Source organism: Gopherus flavomarginatus, chromosome 14 (genome assembly GCF_025201925.1).
Source record: "Gopherus flavomarginatus isolate rGopFla2 chromosome 14, rGopFla2.mat.asm, whole genome shotgun sequence".
In the NCBI taxonomy this organism is placed as follows: Eukaryota; Metazoa; Chordata; order Testudines; family Testudinidae; genus Gopherus; species Gopherus flavomarginatus.
Genome location: NC_066630.1, coordinates 4,787,006 through 4,811,412, shown reverse-complemented (window position 1 = coordinate 4,811,412; position 24,407 = coordinate 4,787,006). Strand labels below are relative to the sequence as shown.

Sequence of the window (24,407 nt, the reverse complement as noted above, 5' to 3'; positions counted from 1 at the left end):
GGGGAAGGTGCCTCATCATCCCATGTTCAGCAGAGTGTCCCCCCGGCCATAACCTGAGCCTCCAGGTCACAGAGTCCCAACCTGGGAGTATTTCTGGGTTGAGTCACGTTACACAGGGGTGGGAGGGTGAGGCCGGCTGGGGATCTGCCCCGTCCCATGGGGGTAGCTGGAGACCAGTGCACTGCACTAGCGATTTGGTTGCTGCTAACTCACATGCTCATATCCTCCAGCCATCCCTGCTCTGGGCGGCTCTGAAACAATGGCACCAGCCCCGCTGGGGTGGGAGCCAGCTGCCTCCGCACTCTGCACCGCAGCCCTGCACCTGGCCTTGTTTGTCTCATTAGCTGCTTGGAAAACACATTACAAAGAGCCTGTTTTTCTTGGCGCTGCAGCCTGGGTTCCCAGCACCGAGCAATTGTCCAGGCCGCCTTCCACGCGGATCCGTTCTCCCAGCAACGGTATTTGCAGCTGACTGGGCTCCAGCTGCTGCCTGGCACCATCCAGGCCTGGGTGCCGGGTTCAGATCCAGTTCAGATTTCTTCACGCACACAAACACACCGCAACTAAACAGCACGAGGGCTGGTTGGAACCCTCCCCTGCAGCCCTCCCAGCTCCGCACCTCTGCACTCACCGCTGGCCCCCGCTCTGGGGGATCTGCAGTGAGAGGGGGCCCGGGCCCATGGCCGGGGAGCACTGCAATCCTAATGGAGGGCATGGGCAGCCGCGGAGAATGGGGCAGCTCCCTCCTGCACAGCGGGATGTGTCGATAGGGTCCCTGCTGTGCACCCAAGGCAGCCAGGCCTTTGCAGGAGTGGGATCTGGAGGTGGAACCCCACTGAATTATGGAGGTGAGGCCCTCGCCAGGTATTTCCATTTCTGCCAGCAGAGCTATGCCAAGGCAGAGCCTGGCTCTGCTCTGACACCATCCATCAGCACCAGGGCGTCTCGCCCACCAGGCTGCCAGGCCCAGGTTTGATCGCTCACAAGCGCCAGTCACAAAACAGGCCCCGGGACACATGGAGCTAAAATTCACAGCAGTGGTAGAAAGCGAGGGCCCTTGGGGCACCCTGCCCAGAGAGCAGGCGGGGGTACTGTGGGCTGCAGCCACACACAGCCCAATCAAAGGCACAAAGGAGCCATGCTCTGGGGTCACCCTGGGTGAGTCCCCTCCTTTGCTGTCTGAGCCTGGGCCCTCTAAAGTGCTGCTGCCAGAAAGTGGGCAGGGAATGGTCCCCATGTCTCCTGCAGTCTCCAGCGCCCAGCTAAGTGCCCTGTGCCTGGCCTCAGCCCAGGTCGGCTTGCCAAGAGCTCTGGCCGGAGTACCCTCCCGCCCCCGCCATCTTCCTCCCACAGCTGCCAGCCTCCATCAGCTCTGCAGGGCCAGCTCTGCCAGGCGTCCCTTGGCTGGCCCAGGCAGCCCCGTCCACGAGGCCAAGCTGGGACAAACAGCTAGTGTAGTGAACAAAGAGACCAGAAGCCCCAGCTTCCCGTGGGACGTGGACACTTCCCACCTGCCTCCCCATAGGGGGCTGGGGCAGCTGAGACTTAACTCCCCAGGCTCAGCAGCTTTCAGTCTCTGCAGCCCCTGGTTCGCATTGGTCTGACCCGAGCTCTCTGCAGAGCACCCAAGAGATGGCGTTTCCTGGCAGCAGCGGCTGATGCAACCCAGCGGCCGGCGCAGCTGTGCCAGCCACCTCACTGGGAGATGTTCTCACAGGCCAGTGCCGATGGGAAACAAAAGGCCTGGCCGGCCCTGAGTCAGACTGGGCTCTGTCTCCTGTGGGCCGGGGGCACAGAGGGTGGGGAGAAGTCCCCTGGTTTCTCCACTGGAAGCTTAGCCAGAAGCAAGCAGAACGGCCTATCCCCGAGCAGCTTGGACAGGCCCATGCCAGAGCTGTCTGAGTACTGGGGAAAGCAGCCGGGTCGTAGCAGCTGAGGAATCTCACGCTGCTTTACAATCCTTCCAGCATGAAGCCTCATGCCACACCTGGAAGGAGGGTACCAGGGGCACTGCCCCAATCTCAGAGACATGGCACCGCACAGCGAGTCAGGACCCAGCCAGAACCCAAACCCGGATTCTCTGCTTTAACCACTAGGCCCTGCTCCCACCCTGCCAGCACTAGACACAATAATCCACTCGTCCCCACCATAGGCCGCGCCACACAGGGTGCTGGTGACTGGGTCCCCATCATGGGATGCAAGCTCAGCTCTCGGCCAATGAGTCTATTCAGCCCAGGCACCAAGCAGGGACAGGGGAGCTCTGAGCTGGAACGAGTTTGCTGGGTCTCTGCCTAGCCCGTCTAGACCCGTCCCAAAGCCAGTTGGGTAGGACTGGCAGCCTGCAGCTATGAAAGGGCTGGACTAGGCCCAAGGTACATTGGCAGAGCTCTGTGGGATGAGCCAGCTCCCCCGAACCACCCCTGGGTGCAGCAATCAGCCCCACTCTGGCCAGCAGGTGTGTGAGAACACCCCGACACACACTCCTATCACGATGGGGGTGGTGCTGTGCCTGATGCTGGTGCCACAGAGCTCTGAGGTGGGCAGGGCAGGGCAGGGCAGGGCATTGGGCTGGGAGGAGCTGAAGAGTCAACGTTCCCAGAAGGCCAGGGCCCGTGCCCCCAATGCTAGCCCAGGCGCGGTGGGCCTGAGGCTGGCCAAAGCCCACGTTCCCCACGGCTCTGCCTCCAGTTCCGCCTCCGCTTTCTGTCCCCCCCCACACACACATTCCAGCCCCCAACAGCTTGTTGTGGCAGCAGGGGAACATCACTGAACATGGCACCCAGCAGCTCCCACTACCACGAAGGTCCCCAAACAAGCTGAACCCCCAGTGCAGCCAGACAAGCATCTCCAAACCGCAGAGGGAAATTTCCTTCCTGCTCAGCCTCCTGCTAGCGTGGCCCTCACTGCCCTTGCCTGCCCCCCAGCCAGGTGAGCCCAGGTACCAGCTGAGGTCCTGGAGGGACAGAACATGGGGGGATCTGGGGATCCAGAACAGGCAGGAGGCCCTGCTTCCCAGGACCGCGACTGGGGCCACTTAGCCGAGCTCGCTAAGGAATGTGAATCTGAGGAATGTTCACAGGGCCAGGGGTGCGCCAATCCCAAATGCAGCACAGGCACCGATTCAGACGATTCCTGGGACTGCCCAGACAGCTCCTGGAACTGCAGGCACCGCTAATGAGCAAAACACTGTCCATCTTGGCAGAATGAGCTCTCCCAACCCGAGGCCCCTATCTCTGAGGAACCAGGGCAAGTCAGCTGGAGAAGAGGGGGATTGGGAGATGGTCGCTGACTGGTAATCACCAGAGGTCTTTCCCATCCCATGGCCAGTTGCTGCCCTGATTGCCTCAGTCCTGTGTCCCCGTCACAAAACAAACACCACACTGGGTGCCACTTTGCTGTTGGGCTCAGTGGAGAAGCAGGGCCCCGGAGACTGTTCTCTCCACTGGGGGTAGCTCTTCCAGGGCAGGGGCACAGATCAGGGCAGGGGAAATGCAGTGCCACTACCTGCACTGGCAGTTCCAGCCTGCAGGCTCTGGAGCTGCCAGTCCAGCTCCTTGCACCAGCGTTACGCAGAAGAGAAGAGAATTCTCTATGGCACATACAATTCACCCGTGGAACTCACTGCCGCAGGGTATTGGTGAAGTGAACAACAAGAGTTCCAGATGTCTGTGGACTGCAGCATCAGAAGTACTAGTTGCTATGATATAGTTACTCAGGCAACTGATCCTCAGGCTTCAGGCCACAAGCTGATCCCCAGCTGAGGCAGTAAAGCATCCCCTCCCAGGGTGTAGTCTTAGCCAGGTGCATTGTGGGCTTTTCCTACCTTCCTCTGAAGCACCCAGCACTGGGCCTTCCTGGAGCTATATGGAGCAATGCTCAGTTCCGCAGCTGCAATTCCTGGGCTCCCCCTTCAGGCTTCTAGAACCCCAGCTCCTCAAACACAGCGGTGACCTCCTGGCCTCATCAGCTGGCGTGCCAGCGTCCTGCCCTCCCAGGCACCTCTGGCTGCGCTGGTCGGGGAGGGATCTGCCTGGCTGGTTTGTTCAGTGGGGAGGATTCGTTCCACTGGTCACAATTCAGCGAGGGTCTGAAGGGATGGGACAGGAGGGGCTTTCTGTGCTGAGCAGTGTATCCCTGGCTGGGAGTGGAGAGCGCTGCAGGACAGCACAGCAGGGAGAAGGCTGCATGTACCAGCTCCCTACCCCCAGACACCCCCAGCTGTGAGCCCCAGAGCTTGGGCTGCCTCAGCTCCCTCACCCAACCACGAACCCGCAGCTGAGGCCGTTAGGCCAAGAGAGCTCCCCGGCTCACAGCACAGAGGGGCCAGGCCCGTTTCACGGGGGTGTAGTAAGAGGAGGCCCTGAGATGTAAACTTTGGTATCAGAGGCCTGGTATGAGGCCTGAGGCCTGAACTAAAGTAATGGTCAAGACTTTGCTAACATAAAAGCAAAGTGAAGCTGTGAGCCAGAGGCAGGCCCTGCTCACAGAAGCTGGCAAGGAAAGGGCTGATGCTGCAGGAAGATCCGTACCTAAAAGGTACTGAACACTAGAGATCAGAACATTCACATACTTGCACATTCCACACAGATAACAAGGAACGGGCTGAGCCATCCCAATGACAGGGCCAAAAGGGTAATATGATGGATAGAGTTGTTTTGTTCCAACAACATGTACAAGGTGAGAGGTGCACCTTACTGCGTAGAGGGGTTGTACCTTGCTGCGTAGAGGGGTTGCACTTCAATATGTCAGGAGTGATGTGTAACTTGTTTGTACTTGTGTATAAGAATGCACCCCTGGGGCGGTGTCTTTGTCCAGCCGAGGGGGCAGTGGAAAGTCCTGCCGCTGACTGAGCTGAGTCCATTGACCGGGGGCACATACTCGTAGTATGCCCTGCACTAGAGTAAAAATCCAGGGGGAACTATCATTGTGCTTTGTTTGACAATAAACCTGGCCGACGTGCCTTCGTACCTTGCTGGACTCTGTGGTCATTGGGGGTTCTCTCGAGATCTGCTGTGTCAGATACCTGCGCAGAGCTGGGACAGCACACAGAGGGAACACACGCACGCAGCCGAGTGATACCAACATTGAAGAGAGCAGAGCACCACACCGGTAGGCATCTAACAACGGGGAAGTCACGGTCCTGGCCCCACAGGCCCAGGCTTGCGCACCTCATTTACACGCGTGCTCGCTGATCAGGTGACTGGGTGTGCAAACGCAGCCAGTTAGCCCTGGGGTCGCAGGTATGGCAACTGCCCAGGCAGGTCAGCTGCGGCTCAACTGGACAAAAGTCTGGTCCTCAGTCTACATCCCGACCCTCCCACACCCCGTTCCCTGATGCCTCTGTGCCCCAAGCAAGCCCCTGAGAACCGGGGGAAAGGCAGGTGGGGGACAGAGCAAACTGCTTTGGTTTCCCCTGATGTGGGCACCTGCATGATCCCCTTTGGCAGCCTCCCAGGGACCAGCTGAGCACTTCCCAGGAGGACAGCTGGGGCAGACCAGGCAGTGCCCAGCCCCGAGGGAAGCTCTCCAGGGACACCAATCCAGTGACCACGCCCAGGGGCTGCAGCAGTGACCGGACGGGGAGGCCGCAGGAGACTCCAAGCAGCCTTCCAGGAGCAGCAAGCAGCGACACTCGGCCACCAGCCCATCTGGCCCCAGCTGCAGCCTGGCCTCTGGCGAGCCCCACATAATATCAGCTCTGTTACTCGGGCTGTTTGCTAGGGTCCCCATGGTAACTGAGGAGCAAACAGGTCGCTCCTCCGCTGGGTGACTCACCTTGGGGTTTGCAAGGTGCCAGGCACAGGGGGCGGGGGCAGACAAGCAGGAGCTCCCTCCAGGTGGGCATGGCAGGAACGCTGCCTGTGTCTCCCCCCGCGCCAGGTAGCACCAGCCCCCCACACTCGGCTTCCAAACCTTCTGGGCAGCTCTGCAAATCCACCAGCTGGTGATGCAGCTCCCTACCCCTGGCCCAGCGTGTGGGGTCCTGGGCAGGACTAGTTCTCTTCTGGCTGCAAAGGTGCAAGCACACAACCATGCTGGACTCCAAGCTGCACTGGAGCAGGGCATTCTTCCCCCATCTCGGGGCACCAGAGGTGTCCCACTGCCAGCAAGGACCGGCCTGGTGATCTCACTCGTGTGACATTTTCTTGGTGATTTTCCCAACAAACAGCCCTGAGTTCGAGGATGGGGCGGTTCCAATGGGGAGTCTGGTGGGTCAGATGTTTGGGGTTTGGCCTTCAAAGAGTCCAACATCCAAACCGTTCCCAAATCAGTGAGGGGTAGAGAAGCCCTGGAGCCCCTGCCATGGACGTCCTGCCTGCCCCGTGCCTAAATCCTAACCCCGGCTCCATGCTTAGATCCCCGGACGGGATAAAAAGCTTCATGCGTCCACATCCTTCCAAAGCCCCTGGGGTGGGAGCTGGGAACTTGCAGTGGAGTGAAGACACCAAGGTGTTATGGCCGTCAGAGAGCCCTGCCCTCCTGAAGCAGAAATCGAGGGCTCTAGCCCCGCATGCTGGTCAGACTCGTGTTGTGGTAATTCCACTCTGCTGCTCGGAAAGCCCCACACGTGCTCAGCTGGACACAGCACTCCCTGCACGTCCTGTCCTAAGCTGCTGCACGACGTCTCCATTCCAGCTCGGAAGTGGCTGCATTTCACCAGTGGGAGAAGGGGTCTCTCTCTCACGGGGGCTGTGCAAAGATCTGTGAAGTGCTTGGAGATCTTCCGCAAACTGTGCTACCAGAGGGCTACATATCTGTGTTCATAGCTGCAGCAGCCACATCTCGGGCTGTGTATCAGCTGACAGACTGGACAGAACTCTGCAGGGTCTGGATCTTGGGAGGACGCGCAGAAGCAGGAGGCCAAGGCGTCCGTGTGGTTTTGGAGCAGAACCGAACCCAGTCTGCACTGGCAGCGCTGAGACTCCGGTTATCTGGATCGACTCCTTGAAAGCTCCTCTGTGCAGCAGAGGAAGTGTGGGGTGAGCATTGGAGGAAGCCACTCGGCTGGCTCTCCTCACTGCGGAGATGGCGTTTCACTCAAGGCTGGCGGTTTATCAGCACTGCAGTCGTGCAGGTGCTTGGATCTGCCTGGGGGTGGACGTGGGCAGTTTGGGCCGTGTGAACACAGCACTGCGCCAGGCGTGGTGGGCTGGCTCCATCGGCAAGGTTTCCGAGACGATGGGAGTCTGGAGCTGGCGACCGCCTGGCCGTGCAGCTCCTGGCTGGGTGCTAACTCAGGGATCGAGGGCTGGCGGCAGGACCAGGCGGGGAGGGCTGGTCTTCCTCTCTAAGAGCAGGATGGGTTGGATCACATCAGCACTGCAGGAGGCTACGACCCCTCACGTCGCATGATCTCTCCCCAGCGGCCTCCCAGGCTTGACACGGACTCACTCCTGCAGCTGGTGGCCGTGGGTCCTGCTGTTACATGGGAGCTGCCTGACAGGCCAACAAAGGCTCCAGCCAGGGTGACTGCAGGGAAGCACCTGTCTGGGACGGGACCGACTGGCCTCATCCTTCCATTCGCCCCCACAAGGGGCCAGATTCTCTGCCATCACACCAGGGCATCCTGTGTCCGTGGCAGAAGCAGCCGGCTGTTATCGATCCATGAGCCAGGCTCCCGGGACACAGGCCAGGGAGTACCAGGATGGGTGGGGGGCCTGGCCTTGTGCCCCACACTCTCTGTGGAGTTCTCCCCCACCTGCCTTGTGGCCCCTCCTACCCAGGGCCATGCTGAGGGGGCTTGGATGAGTCAGGCGTGGAGCAGCTTGTGGACGGTTCTGCCAGGATCAGCCTGGGGTGCTGGTCTCCTCCTTCAGGAGAGTCTTTGTGGTGCCCGAGAAGGGCAAGTCAGGTGGGGCCAGCCCCTCCCTTGGGCTCTTGATGTGGTTTGCCACAAAAGTCTGCCAGTGAATCGACCAAGAGGAGCCTGCCCGTTCCAATGCAGAGATGGGCCCTTGGGTGATTTGCAGGCAGGACAAAAGACAGCGGCACTGAGCTGGGAGTGCAGGTGATGGGAGGAACCGAGCCCCACTCATGTCTAGGGGCTTCCTCCCCCTGCAGTCGCAGGGTGTCAGCTGTGGGGGAAGGGCCCAGCTGACCCCACTCAGTCAGGCCAAGGGAATCAGAACCCTCTGCCCTTTTAGAGCCATCCGTCTGCCTGAGACACTTTACAAACCAATGAGGAAACTGAGGCACAGGGCAGGTAGGGCCTGGCTCAAGGCAGCAGTACAGCAATGCCAGAGCTGGGAATGGAAGAGCTCCTCAGTTTCTAGTTCTCTGCTTTAACCCCAGCTCATTTCCCATTCCCAGAAATGTGTCCCGGGGCGGGAGGGGTGGGGCGATTCCCTCCCAAATCCACTGGGAACAAGGGGTGACTGAGCCTCCTCTTCTAGAGAGGGAAACTGAACGGCCCACAGGAACGGCCCACAACTTGCCCTAGGTCAGATGACAGAGGCAGCAGTGGAGCTAGAAATAGAATCCAGCTCTCTGGCCCCACAGCCCCAGACCCCATTCACTGGACTGGGCTGCCTGCCTCCTGGCGACCCAGCAGGCTGGCCGTGTTCTTTGCTAGGCCTTTTATTAGCACACAGCCAGACCATGGCATCCAACAGCACCAGCTGTTAGTGACCCTGCCCAAGCCACTGGGGGGACACCGAGGGGAAGGGGTCAATGGGTCAGTCCGCAGCGGAGATCCAGGGCAGCCTGGGCTGAGTACATGACGTGTCCCCCATTAGGAGACTGCACCTTGCCCCGTCCCAGGGATGGGTCCCCCCAGGCCCCAGAGCTGAAGAGCCCTTCATTCGGAGAGGGTTTGCAAGGCCGGCTGCGCAGCAGGTATCTGGCGCAGGCGGGAACAGGCTAATCTCTCGCTGCCAGGTCTAGGGGCTGGGGCAGAGATAGGCCCAGAGGCTGAAGGATTTGCACCATAATTAGCTGCGAGGGAGTGAATGATTCCCCCAGGAGGCAGCGCTGCCAGACTGCGTCCCCAGGGGCACAGGTTCGCTGGTCCTGGCTAATCCCATTAGCACATCTGTTCCACAAGTGGTCTCTGGGGATTCCTTGGCCAGGCCAAGCTTCCCAGGCTCCCAACTGGCTCCAGAGGCAGCAATCTGCAAAACTGAATAATGCCCAGGAGGCAGCTCAGCTCGGCCAGCTCCTGTGCTAAGCGGTGGGCTGGCTGCAGAGAGGCTGGAGACAGACCTAGCCCTTTGAACTCCTCCTCGGGGGCTCTTTCCCAGGGGCTCAGTGTCAGTCAATGGGATTCACCCTGTACGAGAGGGATTTTAAAGGGCCAGGACGGTACAATAAATAGATAATTTTCCAGCTCTCCAACATCTTCCATCCCAAGGGCTCTCCGGGCTCTACAGTGCACATGCCAGGCCCACTGAGCTCATGTACGCAGCCACGGCAGAAGCAAGCCTCACGTATGCACAAGGATCACTTTCCCCGACATTAAATAGGGAGGTTGCCCCATCGCTGGGGGCTGTGAAAAATCCACCCCCCACAGCAGCGTCGTCAAGCCGACCTAACCCCTGGCGTAGACCGTGCTAGGTCGATGGAAGAAATCTTCCGTCCACCTGGCTACCGCCTCTCGGGGAGGGAGGCCCCCGCAGCTGCAGCTGTGCCGTTTCAGCGTTTCAAATGTAGCCAAGCCCTAGTGCCAGGCAGCCACCGCTGGAGGTGGCCGGTGCCTCTGTTTAACAGGGTAGAACTGCTCGGCACAGGAAGGACAATCCCGTATCCAAGTGACTCCAGCCTGTTAGCGTGGCTGGGGCTCTGGAGAGTGCAGGGCTGTGGCTGGCAAGGAAAGGAAACACACACCAGCTGGGGACCCAATGCGCATTATCCTGGGGCAGATCTGGCCGGGCCGTGCTGGGAGCCCATCCCCTCCTCACAGATCGACACAGCAGACACAAGTCAAGGCCATGGCTGGAGCTCAGGAGATCCCAGTGGCCGTTGAATGGTTCTGTTGAAGTCCAGACTCTAAATAGGGGTGGGAGGTGTCATTCCCGAGTCCATGCCCTGCACAGGATGGCTCCCCGAAGCCAGGGGGGTTTTCATAGACTCTAGGACTGGAAGGGACCTCGAGAGGTCATCGAGTCCAGTCCTCTGCCCTCATGGCAGGACCAAATACTGTCTAGACCATCCCTGATAGACATTTATCTAACCTACTCTTAAATATCTCCAGAGATGGAGATTCCACAACTTCCCTAGGCAATCTATTCCAGTGTATAACTACCCTGACAGTTAGGAAATTTTTCCTAATGTCCAACCTAAATCTCCCTGTCACGGAGTCACCGGGCGATGCTCTGGAACTGCTCCCCGCCAAGCCAGGCAGGACTTTGGGGAGCCTCCTCTCCCTTGGAGCAGACTTGTTCAGGGCAAGAAGCTCACACGGCTTCACCTCCTGGGTCTCTCCTTGGAGCATTCAGCATCCTCTGCCCCTCCGTGCGCTTCCCACAGTGAGTCCACCCCAGCGGGGTCCTGGGGAAGCCACCGGGTTCTGCACCCCCACTTTGCAGTCAGACGTGACTCTCAGCCAGCCAGTAACACAGAGGTTTATTCTATGACAGGAACAGGGTCTAAAACAGAGCTTGTAGATACAGCGAGCCGGACCCCTCGGCTGGGTCCATTCTGGGGGCAGTGAGCCAGACCCCCAGGTCTGCCCTCCACCCTTGACCCCAGCCAGCTCCAGACTAACAACCCCTCCCAGCCCCTCCTCTCTGCTCAGCCCCTTTCCCGGGCCAAGAGGTCACCTGATCCCTTTGTCTCCAACACCTTCAGCTGGCACCTTTGCAGAGGAGGGGCCCAGGCCATCAGTTGCTAGGAGACAGAGTGCCAGGCATTTAGGTGCACTGGCCCTTTGCTCTGCCAGATACTTAAGAACTGCCATGGGGACACTGAGGCACCAACACAGTATTCAGAGAAAACATTAAGAACTTTCCCAGTTCGTCACACTCCCTTGCTGCAGTTTAAGCCCATTGCTTCTTGTTCTATCATTGGAGGCTAAGGTGAACAAGTTTTCTCCCTCCTCCTGATGACACCCTTTTAGATACCTGAAAACTGCTATCATGTCCCCTCTCAGTCTTCTCTTTTCCAAACTAAATAAACCCAATTCTTTCAGCCTTCCTTCATAGGTCATGTTCTCAAGACCTTTAATCATTCTTGTTGCTCTTCTCTGGACCCTCTCCAATTTCTCCACATCTGTGTGTGTTGTTTCAGGTGATGGGGTTGTCTGTGTGTCTCTGGTTTGGAAGAAACCCCATCACCTGAAATCTGAAAGCCAGTCTGGACAAGGCCCTGGGGAAGTACCCTGCCCATGGGAGGGGCTGGCAGAAACCCGGGACGGAAAAGCCTGATGGCTCTAACCCATGGCTGGGGTGGTTCACCAGCTTCCTCCTGCTGCTGGGCACTGGCTGTCCCTGCCCGGGCCTGGTGCCCGTCTTTTTGGAGACCAGCCATCTCAGCTCGTGGAGAACCCGATGCCAGCTGCAGCATCTCACCTGTTCGAGGGGCTCGAGCGACTGCAGTCTCCGGACACGTGCTGCTGGGCTGTCCTTGGGCACAAGGCGGCGGCCCAGGCCCAGGCAGATGGCAGAGACCAGCAGGATCCCCAGGTCGGGAGCCACCAGGCGCACAGAGTTGGGGATGTCGTTTAGGTCCAGCCTGCAAGGGAACGAATGGCGGGAGGGAGAGTTAAACACTCACCTACTGACAGGTCAGCCCCTCGGGCTGTGAGAGATCCACGGGCAGAGGCCAGTGGGAGTGGTTGGGGGGACCCACATGGTTCAGCCACAGATGTGGGAACAGAACATCAGGGAGCAACATGCCCTGCCCCGTGCTCCTGCTGGCCACTCCACAGCTCCCTCTGGCTCCGCCTTGGGCGAGCGAGTCCCTCCGCCAGGCTGGGCTGTAAGCTGGGACGCGGAGACAGCTCTAACCGGAGCCTACGCCAGCTCTGCCTGCGCCCTCTGCCAGCGCTGCAGCAAATGCCAAGAGTCAGTGCAGCGGCACGCTGGAGCACACAGGTGCTTCCGAGGAAGGCGTAAGGCCCAATCATGCGGGCCTGCCTTCCGACCCTCCCCCCAGCCATCAGTTCGTGGGCTGCAGTATGACACTCGATGGCCCAAGTGACCACCCAGCCAACGCCCAATCACAGCAGTGGCTCGGCTCCCTATGTGGGGCCTGCCCCAGAGGAGCGTGCCTGGGGCCGCGTCCGAGAAATCCATCACCGCCCAAGCGCCACGACGCAGAGATCTGCCCCTTACCTGGTGACCCCAATGTGACGGGCGAGCGTTTCCCACGTGCTGCCTGTGGGGAAGCAAACAAAGAGGGAGTTAGCCTGGCAAACCCACTGGGAACGGACACAGATGCCAACACATTGCTGAGTCCGGCAGCAGCAGATGGACAGTGTCTGAGCAGGGGAGCAGATGAGACAAGGCACAGGGCCAGCAGAGCCTGATACACAGCAGGTGGCTGTCATAAACAGATAGCTAAGGGTTAATGTCTCTTTCACCTGGAAAGGAGTAACCTGAAACACCTGACCAGAGGACCAATCAGAAAACAAGACTTTTCAAATCTGGGTGGAGGGAAGTTTTGGGGTGTGAGTTCTTTGTCTTGTGTCTATGCCCTCTTGGCTATGAGAGTGATTTTTCTATCTCCTGCCTTCTAATCTTCTGTTTCCAAGTTGTAAGTACAAAGATAGTAAGAAAATAGGTTTATATTGTTTTCTTTTGTATTTACATGTGTGTAGTTGCTGGAGTGTTTTGAATTGTATTCTTTTTGGATAAGGCTGTTGATTCATTTTTTTCCTTTAAGCAATTGACCCTGTATTTGTCACCTTAATACAGAGAGACCATTTTTATGTCCTTTTCTTTCTTTCTATAAAGCTTTCTTTTTAAGACCTGTTGGAGTTTTTCTTTAGTGGGGACTCCGGGGAATTGAGTCTGCAGCTCACCAGGGAATTGGTGGGAGGAAGAAGTCAGGGGGAAAATCTCTTTGTGTTAGATTTACTAAAACTGACTTTGCATACCCTCTGGGTGAGGGCGGGGGGGGGGGGGGCAGGGAGAGAGATTAGCTCTCTCGGTACTTGTGTTTCCAGGACTGGAAGCAGGGAATCTCCTAGGGTCGTCCAGGGAGGGGAGCCTGGGAGGAAGTAACAAGGGAACAAGGGGAGGGGGTTATTTCCCTTTGTTGTAGGACTCAAGGCATCTGAGTCTGGGGGTCCCCCAGGGAAGGTTTTGGGGAGACCACAGTGAGCTAGGCACTGTGTAATTCCTGGCTGGTGGCAGCTTTACCAGGTCCAAGCTGGTAACTAAGCTTGGAGGTTTTCATGCTAACACCCATATTTTGGACACTAAGGTCCAGATCTGGGAAAAATGTTATGACATGATGGCAGCCGTGGGATAGATAGAATCCAGAAGCCAGTAGGAATATTATATTTTCCTTTTCTCTGCTAGGGGCTTTTAAGCAGAGAGGGTTTGGTTTTAAAAGGAACCAGAGAGAAATTTTTTTTTCTGTTCTCTCCTGGCAGTAGCTTGCATATTAAGCAAGGAACCATTAAGGAACTATTAAGGGTCTTTTGTGAGACAATAGCACTCCGATTGACAGTCAAGTACCCAGCACAATACACATGCAAATAAAGTGGTTTTTCTGGTTTACTTTACATTTAAAAGATTAGCTAGAGGAAGAAAGGAAAAAAGGCACTGTTACTAGGCAGACCCCAGGAGACAACAGAGCCAGCAGTTCAGACACTAAACACCGGAGGGCACCCCAACACAAGAAAACAGGAACCTTGACTTCTAAGGCAAAAATGGAGGCCGAAGAACAAATCAAAGAAGCAGACCACAGGTGACAACTGGAAAAAAGAGAAAAAGAGGTGGAGCTGAAAGAAAAGGAAGAAAACATCAAACTGGCAGCCTACAAAAAATGAATAAACAGCCTTATCCAAAAAGAATACAATTCAAAACACTCCAGCAACTACACACATGTAAATACAAAAGAAAACAATATAAACCTATTGTCTTACTATCTTTGTACTTACAACTTGGAAACAGAAGATTAGAAGGCAGGAGATAGAAAAATCACTCTCAGAGCCGAGAGGGCATAGACACAAGACAAAGAACTCACACCCCAAAACTTCCCTCCACCCAGATTTGAAAAAGTCTTGTTTCCTGATTGGTCCTCTGGTCAAGTGTTTCAGGTTACTCCTTTCCAGGTGAAAGAGACATTAACCCTTAGCTCTCTGTTTATGACAGTGCCCCCTACTTGACCCTCGCTAGCCAAATGGCTCAGAACTAGAATGTTTCACCTCACATAACCATGTGATTAGTGCAGGCCTGGATCACCAGACCCAAGTGTGCAAAACAGCATGCACGAATCTGTGCAAAGTTACTGCAAGGGCACGTGGGAGGGACCAGTCGGATGGCTATTTCTGCCCCCTGGTGTTTGCACACCCAATTACAGTCAGAGCCAATGCTATACACTCCGCTTTGCCCACAGAAACACCAGGCTCAGCCCTTGAGATCTCACATTTATACAGCAACTTCCAAAGAGCTGAGAGCTCCATACAGACTGGCCATGGGATCACTTTGCCCACCGCTGAAATGCAACCACCTCTAAGGTGGAACGGAGCAGCCGTCTAACAGCTTCACAGTATCTGTTCAGGAGAGGATAAGAAGAATCTTCAATCTAGCTGAAATCGCAGAGGAATTTAGGAAGCAAAGTGCAATTAGCAAGGATGGAATTGGAGCTGGACATCGGGGTTCCCAGCCCTGCTCTGGGGGGGCTGCCGTAACCCCAAGTGGGCCAGGACTCTAGGCAGGACTGGTACAACCATTTAGGCGATCGGTGCTGGCATTTGGGGGGTGCCATTTTCTTCGCCAGCGACCGCGGCGGCCGGATCTTCTTCAATCAGCTTAGACGCCGCAAGCCTGGGAGGTGGGAGAAGTGAAGCAGCGACGGCGTGCTTGAGGTGCTCGTGCTCTTGCGCGGAGCAGGAGTGAGCTGGGGCGAGAGTGGGGGTGCCTCAGGATGGAGGGTGGGGAGCTGCTGCAAGGGGGATGCCTCGGGGGGGGGTGAACTGCCGTGGGGGGGCCTCAGGGCAGAGGGGGAGGGTGCAAGGTGGAAGTTTTGCCTAGGGCGCAACACATCCTTGCACCGGCCCTGACTCTAGGGTTGCCCTCTCATTCTTAGCCCTGCAGCTGGAGTGGATCCCCCATAGGGCACATGGGGTCCCAGCCACACTTGACCCATGAAGGATTAACAGGGACCTTTGAATTCTGCCTCACGCATTCACAACGTGCCCCCGTCATAAAGGGAGCCTGTATCCCTATTGCCGAGCAGTGCACTGCTGAGTGCATCCTTCCTTCCAGAGCGCCCTGGCTGGGAGCAGAGCCCGACCAGCTGGGACCCCTGACTATGGGGCCATGATATGTCTGACGACACTGGGGGGGCACAGATGGATCCCCTTGAATAGCAAAGAGCCCCCCACAATCCTGGCCCCAGCCTGCTGCTGGTTCCAGCAACGTACACAGCACATGAGGATGTGGTACTGCCCGGGGGGACGCCGCCAGCAAAGCCCTTCTCCCCGATCAGGCCTGGAAGCATGAGAAGGGCCAGGTGCCAAGAACTGGAGCCAGCTGCCGAGAGCTCAGACACCAACCGCTCTACAGCGGCTTAGCGAGCTCGTGTAACGGGGCAGCAGGTGTGGGGAGCTGCTCCATGGCAGGGGCCGAGGGGAGATCCCCACGCCTCCACAGCATCTCCTTCCCACAGCCCGGCGCCTACGTGCCATCTGTCCCAGCGTCCCTCTGACAGTCCGGCCATCTAACGGACCAGACTTCCATGGCAGCAGCAACAGTGACATCTCCAGTGCGTCACAGCGAACTTCTCCCTGACCCAGCAGGACCTCTAAGAGTGCCCCCAAGGGGCTGGCACACCGGGGGCTTTCGCCTTCTAAAAACACCGGCCAGCTCAAGAGCCAGGGACGAGGCGGACGTGAAAGCCTTAGTTCTGACGTCACATTCCCAAGGCTTGACCAGTGTCTCCCGCTTGCTGTATCTTTCACGAAAGGTCAGATGGCTGTTTGACGGGGCATCCGTCCCAGGGCGGAGCAGGCTGAGGTCTCTGTACACCGACCCCTCCCCTTGTTTGACATGGTTTGATAGAGGACACCGTGGGTTATGTTAACCTTTGGCCCATACTATCCATCTAAACGAATACAACAGGATGAGCCCGGAGCACAGGAGCCATCTGCTGGCTGGGCCAGACCAAAATGGGGTACCAGACAGTCCCAGCTCAGCTGACCCAAGCCCCTCACCCCAACTCGGGGCTGGAACAGAACAGGCCATGGGGCAGGTACGTCTCCTTCACCTTGCAGTTCAGGGAGCCAAGCAATCAGATTGGCCAGGCACTGTCCGGTGACACTCAGCGGACACCTATATTCCGGGTGGATTGCAAAGGAGACACACAGAGACGAAGCCCAGGAGAAGGTGGTTACTGGGGACAGATGTGGCTGCACACTCCCCTCTCCCATTGCTCCTTTTACCCCCTGCTGCTTTGGGGAGGAAGATCTGTAGGGTCTGTGGAAGGAGGGCCCAGAGGGGGGCACTGGCTGCAGGGAGCACCACGCTGGGAAAGGAGGAAGTTTGGGAGCAGGGGGACATTTCTTCCACTGGCTTGCCGTGGAGTGGTTCACTGGTGTGTACTGTATGCCGGCCAGGCTGTTGCAGGGGGAGCGGGAGAGCAAGTGGCGGAGAAAGCAGCGGAAGCCAAGCCTGGCTTTCCATAAGGGAAACAATTTCCTACTGCCTCCAATTCCGCTCAGAGGAGAAGAGGAAAGGCACTTGCCAGACCCTCCTGCCCCCAGAGACCAAACAGACTTTGTGTCCACAGGCCAAGAGAGAATCCAGTGCGGACAGACCTGCAGGGGCTGGAGGGCAGAGGCACACGCCTGGCCTGCTCCCCTCGGCCAGCCTGCGCCCAGCCGGGAATGCTGTTCACCAAGTGCATGCAAGTAACCTCTGAAAGCAAAGTGCCAGCACTTCAGGAAAGTTCGCGCTGGGCAGCAGGATGGAGCCCGGGGGCATTTTGCAAGGCAGGTAGAGAAGAGCAGGGGGCTTGGGATAAAAATGGGGCAAAATGGAATCAATCCACGAGCTACCACTGAGATGCAACAAATATTTACATGTGCCCCCAGAATGGGGAGGTGGAGGTGGGAGATGGGTCTTGACAATCAGAGGGAATCCTCTGCCGAATCCTGACCCAGACTGGGGAAGAGTCACCCTGCCCACCAAATGCACCCTTGGTCAGTCCATGCTGAGCAGATGCCCGTGCAGTGCAGCTGGGACCACGAAAGCTCAGATATCAATACCTGCCTGGGATATTTCACAAGTAACTACAGTGATGCGCACAAGGTGGGTGAGGTAATATCTTGTTTTGGCCCAACCTCTGTTGGTGAAACAGACATGCATTCGAGCTCTTCTTCAGGTCTGGAAAACGTGCTGAGCGCGTCCCAGCCAAACCCCAGATGGAACAGATTGGTTCCCAGATCAGTCTAGCAGTGATGGGAGAAATGGGCCCAGTAATGGGGCTGAGACTGAATACGACTGACTGGGGACAGGGGAGGAGCTTACTGCTCTGTGCTGAAGAAGCCCCAGCAGAGCCACATGGGGGGCTGAGTACTCACAGTTCTGTCCCAGTAGCTGACTCAGATCCGGCACAGTGTACAGGCATATCTGGAAGACCAAATGGGCAGTGAGGAAGAGGATGCTGGTTCCCAGGAGAGCTTGGAGGAGACGGCCTGTGTGCCCTAGAAGACAAAAATAACCCCCCTCTTTATTAAATCATCCTCCTTGCTCCCCTCCCTGCCAATGCTTTTTACGCTGCGGCCAGCATCTTTGTTTTACAAAGAGGGCGAGAGAGAAGCTGGCTGACTTGCCCAAGGCTCTGCACCAAGACAGTGGCAGAGTTGGGATGAGAACGCCAGTCCCCCCTGCTCCAACCACTACACCCCACAATGTGGGTGATGTTTCCAGTGCCAGAGAATGACTGCATCTCCCACAAACACTCCACCACCTGCATACAGGGCACCTGACCCACTGCTGTGCAAATGCAGGCCTGCCCCCGGCTCAGCGCTGGAGGGTCTCAGCGCACGCCACACTCTAACCGTGTTTGCACTGCGCCGGAGGTGGCTAAGTTATTCCCACCTTCCAGCAGCGTGCTCGGATGCCAGCATCTGCACCAGCCACAGGTGTGGCTGGTGCACTGCTCCCTAGCACACGTTCCCTTCCCAGCATCACAGATTGAGAGCAAAGCACACCAAGCTTCTGTACCAAGAGCGCCTAGTCTGGGGTCTCTCAACCCCCACCCACCTGGCACTCCTCAAACTGACCACCAGGGGCCACAGTCAGAGCACACAGACCACCCTGTCCTCTGCAAGCTGGGTCCTTGTGTCTGTCCTCACACCCAAGGGATTGGGAAAAGCAGCCTCTGAACATTTCTGGCTGAGCCTCCAAACCTCCCAAGGTTGGTTGACCCAGGAATGTGGTACCCTGCATGCTACGGGGAGGGCTTATGACTTCCCGTAGGGACCAGCCTAGGGTAAATTCCAAGGAAACAAACAGGTGGAAGAGCATCCACACCAGCCCTGCAAAGGTGCTAGCTGCCTCGAATTATCGACAACGGATTCCTCCAAGGCAACTCTAGCAAAGTCACACTCTTAACCCAGAATCAGGCCCCCGGGCACCCATTTAAACACAGACCCACTGAAGGAGAAGATGGGGAAAAAAATGTCCCTTCTGGGAGGGATTCCCACGGGAGCACGGATTCAACTAACCCTTCTCCTCACTAGCAGGATGGGGAATGCAACTGGCGCAGTCTGCCGGGCCGTGGGAAGACGTGTGTGGGGCTGTCACAGAGCCAGCCAGCCCCTCTGCCTTGGCGCAGGGTAGCCCAGACCATGTCAAGAGCAGCACCAGCGCCCAGGCCTCCCCCAAGAGTGTGGGTTAGATGCTGGCACCTGAAGGCCTTTGGTGGGCTGAGATCATGCCCTGACGTGCCTGTTAACCCCAGCGCAGTCTGCCTGGTGCACACTGATATTGCACCCCCAGGCAGTATCTTTGGGGCCACTGAATCAAATCTCTGAATGGCTCCTGCAGGGCTGTGCTCTGCCCCAGGGAGGGGGACCACAGCTCCTCCAGGGACTCAGAACAACGAGGGGTGATTAAAGTGAGTCCCTGGCACTAGCCAGCTCTGGAGAGGAACCTCCCAGCGAGCAGGGCCGGTGCAACCATTTAGGCGACCTAGGCGGTTGCCTAGGGTGCTAGGATTTGGGGGGCGCCATTTTCTTCGGCAGCGACCGTGGCGGCCGGATCTTCGGCCGCCCCAGTCACCGCCGGCATTTAGGCGGAGGGAGTTGGGGCAGGGGAGCGCGGGGAGGGCCGCCTGCAGCAAGTAAGTGGGGAGGGGGGCGGCATGTAGGAGAACTCCCTGCCCCAGCTCACCCCTGCCCCGCCTCCTCCCCGAGCACGCCGTGGCTGCCTCACTTCTCCCACCTCCCAGGCTTGCGGCGACTAAGCTGATTGGGGGGTGGGGAGCTGCCACAAGGGGGGCGCCTCAGGGCGGAGGGAGGGAGCTGCTGCGGGGGGGTGGGGGTGCCTCAGGACAGGGGCCCAAGGTGGAAGTTTCGCCTAGGGCGTGAAACTCCTTGCACCGGCCCTGCCAGCGAGGTTTCATAGGCTGGGTCAGGCTGGGTTTTCCAGAGACTCGGACACAAAGAAAGGGCTTTTGGTGTAAAAAGACAAGCTTGGATTGATTCAGGCCCTTCCTTCTGGGCCGGCGAACAGACCAGGCCTTCTGTCCATGGAGGCCCCAACCCAGGGGAAAGGGCTGGAAGGATCTGGGCCTGCTAGGGTCCGGAAGGCTCACGGGTGACCTCTAGCCTGCGCACGGGAACCTTTATGGTTATAAGCTTAGAAAGAGCTGGGGGGTAACTGCTGGCACTAGAGAAAGCAGAGTGCAGAGGCTGGCTGCTAAGCAGACGGGCTTGCTGGGGGTAGCACAGGGCATGGCAGGAGCCAGGCAGCCTAACCCCTGGTCAGCAGGGAGAGGGACACACCCTGCCCATAGACAAGGGCCGACCAGAGGCCTGAGACCTAACTGAGGAATCCTGGAGCTGTAAGGGTCTCAACACTAACCCCCAGCACTGCAAGTGGCTGAATCCACACAAGAGGGGAATGGGATCCCCTGCTGTGGGAAACCAAGAGGGGAATGAACCCCAGATCTCAGGGGGTGTCATGCAGATCCCCGCTTCCTCCCCTGGCTCCTACATTAACTGATGGGACACCATGTGACAGGCCGAGTCTCTCTCTCTCCACACACACACAGGCAGTTCACAGTTCCCACACCCACTTCATCGGCCCAGGAAGGACTTTATTACTGTGTATGCTCTTTCACAGCCTTTGTCCACCAGCAAAGCTCCGCCTAGGGAAGGATCGGTCCGGTTTGCACACACAGCCAGCCCTGTCCAGCTGCAATGCTGGAGGAGTCAGACACATTCTCACAAAGCGAACAGCTCAGAGAAACAGCTCCTGCCCCACACACCGCTCGAGAGCACCAGCCCTCGGGCAGGCTGGGATGGTGGTACCCCACACCCCCCCCGTGCAGGGCATGGCAGCCCCAGCCAGCCAGGGCAATGGAGGCTGTGCAAAGTGATCAGCTTACGTTTGAGATGAAACTGGACCTGCCTTTGGTTCTGCTCCAGCTTAGAGACGGGCCCGGGCCCAAGCCAAACCCCGAGGCCCCGTGAGCTCTGGGCATTCAACAGCCAGAGCGAGATTGTGTAATTCTCAAGTCAGATCCTTAGCCAGTGGCTCACAGCCACACCACTTCATACAGAGCACCAGCCGTGAGGGCTCGATCCTGCACGGGGCTGAGCGCTCCAGCCCAGTGCAGCAAAGCTTAGACACGTGCTTAATGTCAGCGTGGTTTTGTGCCCTCCTGGACCGGGGCAGGGGGGGCTGCACATAGCAGGACCCAGCCTGCAGAGAGGATGGCTTGAGGGGGAACCCCTCCCACCTCCCACAGGAACCTCAGCTCCCCTGGGGGAACTCAGTCAGACGCTCGTGCTAGGGAACAGCCTTTCAGAGAGTCTCACACACCATTGTGGTACCACACCAATAAATGAGACACCCAATCACTAAAATAAAGCAAAAATCCAGCAGTACATGCCCAGGCTGTACGCTGGGGGCTGTGTGAGGGGCAGGGGGAGAGGCTGGAGATTAGGTGCTGGGCTGAGTCCCCAGTACTGGGCTTTTCCTCTCTGCTCTCAGCACAAAGGGATGTTTGGAAGTGAATGAGGAACATTGCCCCGCTCACGCTGTCCCATCTGGGGCAGCCCCATTGATTCCATCAAGAGCAGGAAGGTTTAGGTACAAATCCCCTCCCTCCCTCCCTCTGCCTTGCTGCTTTGACACAAGGATCTCAATGGACATTCATGAGTTCAACTTCTCGGGCATGCTGGGAAGGGCTGTCATCCCCCTGGTACAGATGGGGAAACTGAGGCACAGGGTCAGCCGTGAGGTGTGGGTTAGAGCCAGGACACAAAGGAGACGACAATGCCCCCCAACTGCAGACGTCCTATCCGGGACAGCCGCTGGCGAAGGGGACGGGCAGTGGGATATGGAGTCTTACACCTCTGCAGAGCCAGTGCCAATCCTGCCGGGTGCGGCAGTCACCACCCAGTGCCTGGGGTCCCATGGGAAACAAGCTGGTGGGTCCCTCTGGGGGGGAGGCGCGAATCCCTGGGGTGAAACCACTCCAACTGACCCCCTGGTTGGCAATCTCAGGGACCTCCTCTCTTGCTTAAAGGAAACCCCTGGGCCCAGCCGGCCCTGAGAAAGGGGAGCTGTCCAAGGATCCCTGCCTAGGGCCTGCAGAAATGAAACCCAGCTGGGCTTCCCCGGCCTGCCAGGGACGGCTCCTCTCCCCATCCCTGTTCACCACAGGCTGCAGCCCTGGCTCAAGCCAGCCTGGAATTTTCCAATCGCAAGCTACAAGGTGAGCCAATAACTTCACCCCCACCCTCCCCCGATAATAATCCTAGTCAAATCTTCCACCAGATGCTGCTAAGCCCCCTGCACTCACCCACACCTCATCAATCCAAGGGTGCCAAATGGAGGGGAAGGGGGAGGGGGAGGGGGAGGGGGGGATCACATTTTCCTCTCCCAGCTGGAAAGAGATCCTGGGAGGGGAGGGAGAACTGGCCCATCCAAAGTCTCACTCCGTGACGATGATCCTTTACTGTAAGTCTGTTCTGCGGCTCGCTGGAGAGAGCCGGGTTCAGATGGCACAAAAGCCCATGAAATATTCAAGGGCAGAAGCTTTTAGTGGTGACACACGAGGGAGGTCAGTTCGGATTACGGATCTTTTAATTGTTGCAGGGGGTGGGCGGGCCTGGGGCCTGATCCAGAAGGGCTCCGGTAGCAGGGTGGCCCCGGTGCCAACTGCACAAGCACTCAGAGGAGGGGCGCCCCGCTCGCCACAAAGCCTGCCCGCTGCATCGCCCCAAAGCCATGTGCCAACCTCTCCCCCCTGTGGGAGGCACTGCCTGCCCACCTGTGGTGGGCTCCCTGCACCGGAGACCCCCAGCAGTTCCCACCAGCCCAGCCATGGCCAGCCCCCAGGAGATGCTGAACAGCTGATCCATGTGGCTCCTGCAGATGTGCTGGGCAGCCCCCCTCCCCCCGCACGCCCCTCTGCTCCAGCAGCGAGCACGGCGAGGCGGGGGGCTGGCTCACAGCATCCCCCTCCCTGCTGGATGGACGCAGCCCGGCTCTGAGGTTTCTGGTTAATAAGCCTGGTGTTTGGAACCGGCCATTTCATAGCAAGAGGCCTATTCATAGCAAGGCCGGGCTATAATTAACAGCGGCACTACCGCCCGGGAACCACTAGGAGACTAGAGTCCCCAAGCTGCCCAGCCTGGGGGAAACCACAGAGGAAGGAGAGAAGGTGCCCACTTTAGAACAGTTCACGCCCCCCTTGCCCTAAAAATAACCCCCACGGACCGAGAACCCAGGAGTCTCAGCCTATGAGCTACCCACCCTGCTCAGCCAGCAGCTGGGCTCCCACCCCCACGTGGCCATGGCGCACCAGCCCCCTCCCTAGGAGGCACCACACTCCTTTCGCTCCATTCCCCAGGGCTCATGGAGTCTGGGTCTCGACTGCCCCTCCTCCCCTCTGCATGTCAAATATCTGAGTCCAGTCTTCCTCAGCACCCCTCCCGGCAGAGCAGACAAAGCTCCCACATCCACCGGCCAATAGGCTAACTGGTCTTTGGCAGATCCTGGTGCCAATGCTGCACCGTGGCACATCTCACCAGGCACAGGACAAGGGGGCTGTTCACACAGGCAGACCTGGAGAGCTGTTTGGCTGGGGTCGTGGCTCCAAGCAGGACCCCGGGAGGGGAGCAGGACAGTGAGGGCAGGCCAGGGCTGACACTAGAGAAAGAAGGATCCATAATTCCCTGGTGGTGCAGGCCACTGCGGGCAGGAGTGCAGACAGGGTTCAGGCCTCTTCTCTAATCCTGCTCCTGGCAGGCGGAGAACAAGGCGCCGGGTGCAGATGTGTCAGTGCTGGGGCAGGTTAAGCCCTGAGTGCTGCATGAGAGAGTCGCCCCTCTCCATCAATTTGCCAGCTCGAAGAGCCAGGACTCCTCACGGACACATTGACGCCCCCCGTTCTCCAGGGCAGCGGCCAGGGGTCCCGGAGATTAGAGATGGTACAAAGAACCGTGGTGGGTCACCTCGGCTTCCCTGGGGCTAAGGCTTCCTGGCAGGCAGCCTGCAGTGATTTAACCCTCTATTTATAAGCGACTCTTCTCTTGGGCACTACTCCATAGTCCTGTCCGGGAGAGCCAGGCTCTCTGTTCCTTTGATGCCATATCATCCCATTGCTCCCAGCTAGATTCCAATTCTTCTCCCCTGGGATCCTTGCCGGACCCTCCAAAGGACACGTACGGATGGACTTTTTACGCTGGACTCCCCAGTCGAGCCTCCATCTTTCAGCATTCTTGTGGCTCTTCTCTGAGCTGGCTCCAGTTTATTGACATTTCTCTGGCATGGCGGGTGCTGGAGCTGGACGCCACATGCCAGGTGCGCTCTCAGCAGCCATATGGAGAGGGATTATTGCCTGGCGACTCAGATACCCCATCTACGCAGTGCTAAAACAGCAGCGGGTTCTCACGATCCTCTGGCTCTGCAAACCCCGAGCCAGCTGGCTGCCCGCCATCGCCCCCGAAAGCTGATCTAGCCACAGCTGCTGTGTAGCTATCTCCCCTGAAACTCCAATCAGGAGCTGTTCAAGCTAGCCAGCAGCGACACACGGGGCCAGCATGGGGAGCACAGCCC

The 24,407-nt window shown here is 58.0% G+C and overlaps 1 protein-coding gene across 1 annotated transcript in view; it reads right to left on the bottom strand.

Annotated features, from left to right (window-relative positions):
- Positions 1–24,407, bottom strand: part of PIEZO1 (piezo type mechanosensitive ion channel component 1) — a 104,776-nt gene that overhangs the window by 39,018 nt on the left and 41,351 nt on the right. The window contains exons 3-5 of the mRNA XM_050922633.1: positions 17,690–17,812; positions 12,270–12,312; positions 11,505–11,667 (exon numbers count right to left, since the gene is read on the bottom strand). Of these exons, the coding sequence (XP_050778590.1) occupies positions 11,505–11,667; positions 12,270–12,312; positions 17,690–17,812 (329 nt within the window). The remainder of the gene's footprint in view (positions 1–11,504; positions 11,668–12,269; positions 12,313–17,689; positions 17,813–24,407) is intronic.